Genomic DNA, 11,292 nt, shown 5'->3' on the forward strand with positions numbered 1-11,292 from the left:
TTTTCCTCTAACGGCTTCTGCCTGGGGTCTCTTAATGCATAGTCTTGAGCTGCCCTGGAGCCGGCCGGCTGCAGACACCGTGCAGGCTCTGGCCCCCCAGGATGGGGATCTGGCAGAGGAGGATCCACACGCCCGCGGCGCTTGGCAGGGGACGAGGTTCTAGAGCGCAGTTGGTACAGGGCTGCTCCGCGGCAGTCGGGCGAGGCCAGGAGGTTAGCATCTGCATATCCCTCTCTGGATGTACAGTCTCTGGATCCCTCCCCTCAACTCTGGAGAAGTGGTTCCAGCGGTAGGGAGAATTAGGTTTAGTGCTTGCCACCGCTCCGACCTGGGTATCCCGGGACTCCCGAGTCCACCGAGGTCTTGTTCGAGACTACATTTCCCAGAAAGCCGCGCGGTGATTGAAAGTTCTATCAGCCTATGGACGGACAAGGCTTCTGGTCGCGGAAAACGAGGAGCCAATGGTAAGGGGAGAGGGGCGGTGTTTTCCGGCTGCGGGCTGCCGAGCCACAGTCCCACCTGTGTCCCCTCAGCCCTGTCACGAATCCCGGTCGGGTCCGGGGAGGGACCACCTCCGCGTTGTGGGCCGGGTGCGGCTCGGCGGTGGAAGACTCTCACTTCCTGCTGCATCCCCGGCCAGGCCCCGGGGCGGTGAGTGATGCGGGGAAGGAGACAGCGGCGGTAGCCTGGGGCAGCTGAGGGGCGTGGAGGGGACTCGCCCGCTGCCGCGGTGTGGTCCCGGCCAGGTCTCCGCGCTCTCCTTTCGGAGCCCGCGGGGTCTGCTGAAGAGTGGGGAGAGGTAGCTGCGGTTTTCTGTGCCGTCGTCGGGATAGCCCATCCTCTGGATCAATGTTCTTGCCCTCGGTGGTGGTCCCCGGGCTTCAGCTTCGGACTGTGTGACCCTGTGACCGCGGCGCCCTGATTAGGGCCTGCAGCACTGCGGGGCGGGGGGGGGGGGGTGCCGGTGTCGGCCCACCCCCGCCGTCATGTCCCTATTAATAACCCCAGCGAACAAGCCGGTGCTGCTCACAATGGCAGTCACAGAACCTCTGTGTTCTGGGGCCTGCGGGGTCACCTGTCGGGGTTGGGGGGGGCGGGGCAGGAGAAGGCGGGAGGAGCAAGGTTTCTCTGACTCTCTCCCCCTCAGTCCGTCTCCTGCAAGTAAGCCCTCCATTTATGTTTCCTAATGGATGTAGAAATAAAACTTATGCTCAAAACTTAGCTTTTTTTTTTGTACCTCCTAATGATATTATTTTAATCTAGAGAGATGAAATGTATCCTTGTGGTTTTTAGGTCCTTAAAAACTCAGTACTTTATAAATGACCCAACAGCAATGTGTGGAAATGCATAAATGTTTCCATAAAAAGGGTGGGTGTCTTCTAGGAATACCCAGGTGCTTTGATTGGCGAAACCAAAAAAAGGGGGGTGGGGTAGGCGGAGAAAGACTCCAGCATCCTCACTCCAGTCTGGTTGGTCCATGGTCCAGTGAAATGCAGAATTTTTAGTAACAGATTCAGCTGGCTGACTTGTGTTTGTTTCTATTGGAAACTCTTTAAGCCATCCCCACCCCAAAAAACCCCAACCAAAACCAAACCCCCCCCAAACATTATGTTTCTCTGATTCCTAATGTCTTACAACATATTACTGAATAAATTACTGATCCATCCAGTAATCTGACCATTGCCCTCCAAAGAACTAAAAAAAAAAGAAAAGAAAAGAAAGAAAAAGTTTATTTATTTATTCATGAGAGGCACACAGAGAAGCAGAGACATAGGCAGAAGGAAGGGCAGGCTCCCTAGAGGGAGCCGGATGCAGGACTCAATCCCAGGGCCCTGGATCATGACCTGAGCCAAAGGCAGACACTCAACCACTGAGCCACCCATGCATCCCCAAACAATTTTTTCTTGATACTGCTATCAGTTTTATCAATGTGTTAGTGCTTGTTTTCAGGACCTATGGGTTTTGTTTTGTGCTTTTTTTGATTAAATTTTATTCTATTTTCCAGCATATCCATGTCCTTTTAGATCTCATTTCTGATTCCATTAAACCTTGAAATAGAATGGTACCCAGGGTCATTCCCTTTGGGGCTCTGCATAGTCTGTTCCTTGAGGTTGACACCCAATCTACAAGCCAGGAAAAGTCAGCTGTCCTCATAACTAATATGAGTATAATGAAGTCTGAAGTCCACCATTTGCTGGCTTGCTGGGAAAAATGTTGTTGGAGAGCTTTTCACAAATCAAGTCATTGTCCCATGTTCTCTTCTTTATCTTGTCCATCATGCACAATTTATTCCTCAAAAAGCTAATGTTTGCCAACTGAGGGTTCTGTAGATGTGTTTGGGAGCTCCAGCCCTCACTTAGTGTTGTGAGTGTTGGCCAAGGTAAGGATGATATAAACAAAGAAAAAGAAAAGCAACCCTTATGTGGTTGATAGAATTTACCTCATTGCTATTCTAGGCTGGGGGTGGGGGTTCTTTGGGTATACTGGGGCTGTCCTTTGGTTTTGAGACAATGGTTAGAATGTCCAGAGAGATTTCGATGCATACTGAGGTCTCTTGCTTTAGGAACTGATGACTCTCAATGATGTGGCTGGGGACTTCAGGGAAGAGTGGGTTACCTGGACACCGCTTAGAGAATTCTCTTCAAGGATACCACCCAACACAGTTAGAAGAATGGGCTCTCAGAGGGTAAGGATGCTACTCCCCTTTAGATTTAAGACTTAGGTTTGTGAGAGGGTCCAGGTCTGAGTGGTCTCTAGGGATGTTGGTCTCTTAGAGCTCCAGATGTCTGTGAGAGTATTTGTTGCCTCCCTGGCAGAAAAAGACTAACTTCCACTTTTTTTTTTTTTTTTTTTGGAATGACTTCCATTTTTATGGCATTTTATGGCTTATATATATCTTTGACATTTATTGTCTTGTTAATATCTCACCCTAACCCTTTGATGTGGGTATTATAATCTCCCTCTTTCAGGTCAGGACAGAGACTCAAAGTTAAGTGGCAGAGGTGAGAGTTCAATCCAGGTCTTTGTGGCAAAGGAGGAGGGAGCTGTGTTTTTTTTCTGTCACTTAGAAAACAAACAAACAAAACAAATCTCCAGTGCTCTTCCTAAAATACAATGGCTACCCCTTCTCCTTGCTTTACTTCATATACACTCCTTGAAGAAAAAGGGAAACAAAATGAAAACAAAACAAAACAAATCCCACTCCATGCCACTACTGAAGAGTTCCTATCCTTCCAGCCATTGTTTTAAGCATATTAACAAAAACAAAAGGAAAAAATTGGGATTGTACTGCAAGTGCAGTTGTGCATCTCACTTTTTTACATATTGTGTTGTGAATATATTTTAGACAATAATAATAGACAACATTTTTTCTATACATTGCTTAAAATAACCACTTAGTATTTTATTGTATGGAATATAATAACTTATATGAGGTTGAACCTCATATTTAACCATCTTTTAAACTACCTTTTTAGCTTATACAATCGCAATTTCGTATGGCTCAAATATGATTATTCCTTTTTCATGGAATGTTTAGGTCATTTCCAGATCCTTTCCAGTTTTGTGACAAACATCTCTTAGCTAACTGTCTTTCTTTTTTAGGTTTTGTTTATTAAAGTATAGTTAGTTAATAATTAGCTAATGTATCTTTTGCACGACTTTTTTTTTTAAGATTTATTTATTTAAAAAAAAAGATTTATTTATTTTTTTGTAATCTCTGCCCCCTATGTGGAGGTCAAACTCACAACCCTGAGATCAAGAGTCACCTACTTTTTCAACTGAACCAATCAGGTGTCCCACAACTTTTTTTATTATTATTATTTTTTCATTTCCTTAGAATTCCCAGAATTAGAATTGCTGGATCAAAGAGTCTGGGTTAAATAATAGTGACAGCTAACATTTATTGAGGACTTACCACTTAATCCTTGCAACAACACTATGAGGTAGGCCTTGTTCTACAGATAAAGACCCTTAATCCTTGCAACAACACTATGAGGTAGGCCTTGTTCTACAGATGAAGACCCTGAGACACAGAGAGTTTAAGTAAGTTTCCTGAGGTCACACAGCTAGTAAGATGAAGGGTTAAGGTTGAAACTAGGCAGTTTGCATTCTTTACCTCCATATTATATTGTCTAACTGTATCCTTGTTTTTATTTGATTTTCTTTGGTTAATGGTGAGGTTAAGGGATCCCTGGGTGGCGCAGCGGTTTGGCGCCTGCCTTTGGCCCAGGGCGCCATCCTGGAGACCTGGGATCGAATCCCACATCGGGCTCCCGGTGCATGGAGCCTGCTTCTCACTCTGCCTATGTCTCTGCCTCTCTCTCTTTCTCTCTCTGTGACTATCATAAATAAATTAAAAAAAAAATTAAAAAAAAATTTTTTAATGGTGAGGTTAAAGGTTTTTTATGTATTTAAAGACTACGTGTGTATATGTGTGTGAATTGCCTGTTTATGTCCTTTGCCCTTTTTTTTCCCCCTTACAAGTATTTGTTTTTTTCTCATGGCTGTATCTACTGCTGCCCTTCTGGGAAAAGTTTAAAGCCCAACATTATAGTTAACTTCCCTGATTCTTTCTAAGGGTGAGGTCATGGCAGCATTGTTTCTGATAAAATTATCTCTCTACATGGGTTTAGCCTTGTGCTTTCAGAAATGAATTATTGTGTTCACTCTAGAGTTTCTATCACCCAAGTCTGGTTGTTTTGTTGTTGTTTTTTTTTTTTTTTTTATGATAGTCACACAGAGAGAGAGAGATTGAGGCAGAGACACAGGCAGAGGGAGAAGCAGGCCCCATACACTGGGAGCCCGACGTGGGACCCGATCCCGGGTCTCCAGGATCGCGCTCTGGGCCAAAGGCAGGCGCCAAACCGCTGCGCCACCCAGGGTTCCCGTTTTGTTGTTGTTTTAATGGGAGGAAAGGGGCTTTTTTCTTAGCCTTTTGGGGAGATCATCCTGTTTTATCACTCCTTTCAATGAGACCAAACATATGTTAGCTTAGCGTCTCCCTGAGCTTTTCCCTCCACTTAGGGAGAGGAGAGTTTGGCTTTTTGGTCAGGCATTGTATGGTTGGCTCAGATTAACATCCTATATTCACCTTCCTGTATAGGATTTCCAGGCCAAGTGTAGTCTCCCAGCTGGAGCAGAAAGAAGACCCATGGGTGCTACCACTCCAAAATTTTGAGGCAAGGAAGATCCTAAGAGAAACGCACACAGGTGAGATGTGAATATTATCCAGTGGGAAGAAATCTCACATTTCAGCCCTTGTTTAGATGAAGAACTTGGAATGCTGCCATAGACTTTTGTTCACTATTAGAAGTTTAAATCTGACTTCTTGGGCAGTCAGTAATTGACCAAATAAAGTCTTCATTTAATTTTTATTTTAAGTAAACTTTATATCCCCAACATGGGGCTTGAACTCATAACCCTAAGATCAAGCAAGAGTCACTTGTTCTGCCGACTGAGCCAGCCAGATACCCCTAAAATCTTCATTTATTTTTTTAAAGATTTAAAAAAAATTTATTCATGATAGACAGACAGAGAGAGAAAGAGGCAGAGACACAGGCAGAGGGAGAAGCGGGCTCCATGCATGGAACCCGATGTGGGACTTGATTCCGGGTCTCCAGGATCACACCCTGGGCCGAAGGTGGCGCTAAACCGCTGAGCCACCCAGCCTGCCCAAAATCTTCATTTATTTATTTTTTGTTTGTTTGTTTGTTTGCTTGTTTGTTTTTAAAGATTTATTTCAGAGAGAGAATATGTGTGAACAGGAAGAGAAACAGAGAGGATCCTCATGCAGACTCCCCTCTGAGTGTAGAGCCCCACACGTGGCTCAATCCCAGGATCCTGAGATCATGACCCAAGCCAAAATCAAGAGCTGGATGTTTAACCAACAGAACCACCCAAGCACCCTTCAAGATTCATCTTAAAACAAAAAAGGTTTAGGAATTTACATTTTTCTGTAAGCTTAATGAACTTCAACAAACTTTTTACAAAATGAGAAGTACCTGGCTGACTCAGTTGGTGGACATGTGACTCTTGATCTCAGGGTTATGAGTTTGAGCCCCATGTTGGGTACAGAGATGACTTAGAAATAGTGTTTTTAAAAAATTAAAATAATTAAAAAAACCTTTTCACCAAGTGAAAACTTTACAGAAAGTCAAATTAAATGTCATCTGTTGCTAATGCACTAATCTCATTCTTTCTAACTGCCCTCTGATGTTTTTTCCCTGATAACTGGTTAACTTTGTTCCCTGTTACTTTTGTTAATTTTTCAGACTTTGAGAATCAGGTGACAAAACTCAATCAGGACATTTCAGAAATAGCAGAACAATGTGGAACATCGTCTGAAAGGGCCAATGAAGATATTTCTGACACTCCTGGATGGGGAGGGAACTGGGAGAGGGATCTTGAAATAGAAGGGCAACATGGAACCCTCTCCTGGAAGGAGAAGAAACCCCTTCCACAGGAGAAGGATTTAAATAAGCTACTGGATGGATATGTAGAAAAGAAGCCTGTGTGTGCAGAATGTGGAAAAAGCTTTAACCAGAGCTCCTATCTCATAAGACACCTAAGAACCCATACTGGTGAGAGGCCTTATAAATGCATTGAGTGTGGGAAAGGCTTCAAACAGAGTTCAGACCTTGTTACCCATCGCAGAACACACACAGGAGAGAAACCCTACCAGTGCAGCGGGTGTGAGAAAAAATTCAGCGATAGCTCTACGCTCATCAAACATCAGAGAACCCACACAGGTGAGAGACCCTATGAGTGCCCAGAGTGTGGGAAGACTTTTGGGCGGAAGCCACACCTCATAATGCACCAAAGAACCCACACAGGAGAGAAGCCCTACACGTGTCTCGAATGCCATAAAAGCTTTAGTCGAAGCTCAAATTTCATCACCCATCAGAGGACCCACACAGGAGTGAAGCCTTACAGGTGTAATGACTGTGGGGAGAGTTTTAGCCAGAGTTCAGACTTGGTTAAGCACCAACGAACCCACACAGGAGAAAGGCCCTTTAAGTGCCCAGAGTGTGGGAAGGGCTTTAGAGATAGTTCTCACTTTGTGGCACACATGAGTACTCACTCAGGAGAAAGGCCTTTCAGCTGTCCTTACTGCCACAAAAGTTTCAGTCAGAGCTCACATCTGGTCACACACCAGAGGACACACACAGGTGAGAGGCCATTTAAGTGTGACAACTGTGGGAAGGGATTTGCCGACAGCTCTGCCCTCATAAAACACCAACGGATCCACACAGGGGAAAGGCCCTACAAATGTGGTGAATGTGGAAAGAGCTTCAACCAGAGCTCCCACTTCATCACCCATCAACGAATCCACTTAGGAGACAGGCCCTATCGCTGTCCCGAGTGTGGCAAAACCTTCAATCAGCGTTCCCATTTTCTCACACACCAGAGAACGCATACAGGAGAAAAACCTTTCCACTGTAGTAGATGTGACAAGAGCTTCCGTCAGAAAGCACATCTCTTATGCCATCAAAATACCCATTTGATCTAGGAAATGGTTTGTAGTGGTTCTTCTGCCCCTTTCCAGATTTTCATTTCTGTTGTCTCCAGGTGCTACATATAGAGAAAGGCTAAATGTGGGTGTCAGTGGCTCAAGTTAGGCCCTGGTCTGCCCTCTGTCTTTTTCCTACACTTTAATGACAAAGATAAACGCATAGGCTACAAATAATGTTCTGAACACAAAAGGCATTCCTTCAGTGTTTTTAACTGACCTTAGGGAAATGTAAGCTTGATGGTTGGTGCTTGATTACTAAAAGAGGAGTGAGATACATTATCACTATTAATGATAAGTATTTGAGATGTTTTTAAAGATTTTGTTTATTTATTCATGAGAGACACACAGAGAGAGGCAGAGACACAGGCAGAGGGAGAAGCAGGCTCCTCCTGGGGAGCCAGATGTGGGACTCGATCCCAGGACCCTAGGATCGTGACCTGAGCCAAAGGCAGACACTCAACCACCTAGGTGTCCCTAATATTTGAGATCTTATTATAAGCCCTTACAGCTGTATAAGCCTGACTCTTAAAAAGACTCCCAATACGTTTTTTTTTCACTCTTATGACTCCATAAGGAATTCCTTAGTGCAGCCCCATAAGCCCAGAACTTGCAAGAAATTAGATTGCAACTAAAGGATTTGGGGTGTGAACACAAAGATTTAATAAAACCAGAAAACACTCTCTGTATCCAATGCCATGCAGACATTAGTCCCCAGATGTCTCAGTGCCATGACTAGGCAGAATTCTCGTAGAGGATGTTTGTGGTCTTATGACTTCAAAGCTGAGAGAATTTCCGAAGCCCTTTGTACAGCAGCAGTGTATAAAGTGCTCCCACTGGAGATTTGCTGCCACCTGAGGCAGAGAAAATAACCTGCGACAAACAAGACCAAGGGACCTGGAAGAGGACTGTAAAAATATGGGATCAAAATTGCTGGAATGTTAAATATTTCAGGGGTCCTTCCTGGCATCTAGGTGAAGGAAACAAAACTCCTGTTTTCTAATTGCCTGGGCCATGGGCTCTTTAGTCTTAAGTTAATGGAACTCTCTGATTTTTTTTTTTTGTCGAATCCATTTTATGCACTAGTACATTCCTATATTTAACTGAAATAAATTGAGGGAAGGCTGTGTGTCGGAAAGAACACTGACTTCATTGAGAGGGTGAGGTGTTTGAGTACTGGCCCCGACGTTTAATTTGGCCAGACTTTACCTTCTCTCAGCCTCTACCTTACTACCTACCTCACAAGGCTCTTGTGAGGATCTAATGCGTGCACACACGCAAACACTTTGTTGTTAAATTATAAAATAATAATGTCTCTAAAGTTCAGTATTGTTGGAAATGTCTTTCCTCCAGGGAACTCTGGCTAATATTTCTCCAGGTGTCCCATGTTTCTCTCATAATAACAGATTTCTTTCTTTATCTGTTGAAAACCTAAGACCTGCAATCACTAAACAACTCATTGTGGGTCACATAGGCAATGGAGGAGCCAAAATGTGGCTGCAAGTGTCCAACAGCACAGAAAGGACAAGCACTGAGATTTACTAGAGTATCTCTGAGACACCCCACGTAGGACTGGATGCCCTGTATTATATGCATCAAACCATCTTGAATTTGGAGATGATGGAGGCAATGTGGCCTAAGTTCCAGAGAGCCCCACAGGATTCTGTGTTGGGGAGTAGAAGGGAAAGAGTAGACAGGTGGTTAAGGAGGGAGCTGGGTGTTTCACCACCCGGAAAGAAAAGTGGTGAGCTGAAGGTATTCCTCTTTCCAGCCTTCCTATGGCAATGCAGACCAAATTATCATCATTTTTTAAGATTTTATTTATTTATTCATGAGAGACACAGAGTGGCAGAGACACAGGCAGAGGGAGAAGCAAGCTCCCAGCAGGGAGCCAAATACTGGACTCCATTGCAGGACCCCAGGATCACGACCTGAGCCAAAGGCAGATGCTTAACCACTGAGCCACCCAGGTGCCTTGCAGTCCAAATTATTGTGAGCCTTGAAACAAGAGTTCCTTGTCTTCCATTATATGCGATGTGGTCAGAGTGCTGTAACTCAGGGGGATAGAACTCAGCCAATAACCTAAGCTCTTTCTTTGAAAGAGTAATTAGATTTTAAAAAATCTGGTTAATCCAGTGCACCGGTTCTCAAAATGTGAGCCCAGACCAGTAGCATTAGTGTCACCTGGGAACTTGCTAGAAATGCACATTTTAAGTTCCCACCCCAGAGCTGCTGAATCAGAAACTCTAGGGGTGGGGCTCAGCAATGTGTGTTTTAATAAGCCCTCCAGGCGATGGTGATGCACGCCTGAGTTTGAGAACCACTGCATTAAAAGGTGTCTTTTCCATTAAAACACAGCCACGATACTATTATTACTGTTGAAAAAAAAAATGAACAGCATCATCAGATATTTCAGTCAATGTTCACGTGTCCCTAATTATCTTGTTTTTTGCTTTCATCACTGTTTTTTAGTTTGTTTGGATCAAAATTTAAATAAGGTCTCCAAATCAATTGGTTGGTATGTTCCTTACAAGTCTTGAGCTGAAGTTCTCCCCACTCTTCCTCTCTCTGTCTCTGTTCTTTTCTTATAACTTATTTGTTTTATTTGTGTTGTTTTTTAAAATATTTTATTTATTTATTTGAGAGAGACAGTGAGAGAGCACAAGCAGGGGGAGTGGCAGAGGGAGAGGGAGAAGCAGGCTGCCTGCTGAGCAGGGAGCCTGACATGGGACTCGATCCCAGGACCCTGAGATAATTACCTGAGCCGAAGGCAGATGCTTAACTGACAGAGCTGCCCAGATGCCCCCACAGAATTCCTTCAGTTTTTAAATATTACTACCTGAATTTCAGCCTCCACGCCCTAGATTTCTGAGCTCCTTCCCAGGAGAGACTGTTTCTGGACATTTATAAATGCATAAATATCACAACTTTTCTAATGTACTCCTTTGTTTATCTCCTGCCTAACTCCTCTCCAGTTTGTCTGGTTCTCCCATAAAACAGTGTGCTAAAGAGTTCAGTAAATACTTGAATGATTCCCTCGTCAGGGATAGAGTGCAACTTGCCAATATTATCCTGGCCTGAAGCTGGAGAGAAAGCCACATCACTATTAGGAAGGAATTATTTTGCTTCCCTTTTATGATAATATGAGTGAATACCATCTTAATTTTTTATCTACCTAAGTATTGTTCTAAATTGAATACAATCTGTGTGTTAAACAACAGCAATAATTTGTAAAAATCAGATGAGAAGGTAAGGGAAAAGCCTGGCTGGCAGAGATAAGGGGTAATTTATGTGAAATCCAGGGGTACCATCTCCCAGAAGTAGAGTGTTTTTTCCAGGGGCAGGAAGTAGAACAAGAAAAGTACAGAGTTGAGTATGATACCCCACAGAAGTGACATCCTGAGAATTTTGCACTGGGTTAATGCAAGATGTCTTGGAAGGATATCCCCACAAGAAGGAGCCAATTAGGGGCGCCTGGCTGGCTCAGTCTGTTAAGCCTCCGGTTCTTGATTTCAGTTCAGATCATGATCTCAGGGTTGTGGGATGGAGCCCCACGTGGTGTTCCACACTCAGTGGGAAGTCTGCATAGATTATCACCCTCTCCCTCTGCCTCTCCCCCTGCTCAGTTTTGCTTTTTCTCTAAAATAAATGACTACATCTTTTTTTTTTTTTTTAAAGAGCCAGTCAGACACTTAGAGGGACACAAAAGCTACATTATTAAAGACAAGCAGCATAACCCTGAACGCAGTTAGGAGTGTGATGTGTGCTCATTGTCTATAATA

General features: G+C 43.9%; 1 protein-coding gene across 2 annotated transcripts; it reads left to right on the forward strand.

The window, feature by feature from the left end:
• Nucleotides 1-251: 251 nt before the first annotated feature.
• Nucleotides 252-10,062, forward strand: ZNF774 (zinc finger protein 774). Of its 2 annotated transcripts, none has more exons than XM_055326499.1 (4): nt 252-464; nt 2,564-2,686; nt 5,105-5,211; nt 6,273-10,062. In XM_055326499.1, the coding sequence occupies exons 2-4, from the start codon at nt 2,580-2,582 to the stop codon at nt 7,508-7,510; spliced, it is 1,452 nt and encodes a 483-aa protein (XP_055182474.1). In that variant the 5' UTR covers nt 252-464; nt 2,564-2,579; the 3' UTR covers nt 7,511-10,062. The 2 variants fall into 2 exon arrangements, with proteins under 2 accessions (XP_055182474.1, XP_055182475.1); XM_055326500.1 differs by lacking the exon at nt 252-464 and adding an exon at nt 521-651.
• Nucleotides 10,063-11,292: the final 1,230 nt, after the last annotated feature.

The sequence above is a fragment of the Nyctereutes procyonoides genome, unplaced genomic scaffold, assembly GCF_905146905.1.
Source record: "Nyctereutes procyonoides isolate TBG_1078 unplaced genomic scaffold, NYPRO_anot_genome, whole genome shotgun sequence".
NCBI lineage: Eukaryota > Metazoa > Chordata > Mammalia > Carnivora > Canidae > Nyctereutes > Nyctereutes procyonoides.

What these genes read in the sequence shown, in the direction of transcription:
- ZNF774 (XM_055326499.1), top strand. Translation starts at nt 2,580, where the DNA reads ATGATGTGGCTGGGGACTTCAGGGAAGAGTGGGTTACCTGGACACCGC. An exon ending in GAAGAATGGGCTCTCAGAGG is followed by an intron (nt 2,687 to 5,104) that starts GTAAGGATGCTA and finishes CTTCCTGTATAG; the next exon opens with GATTTCCAGGCCAAGTGTAG. An exon ending in CCTAAGAGAAACGCACACAG is followed by an intron (nt 5,212 to 6,272) that starts GTGAGATGTGAA and finishes TTAATTTTTCAG; the next exon opens with ACTTTGAGAATCAGGTGACA.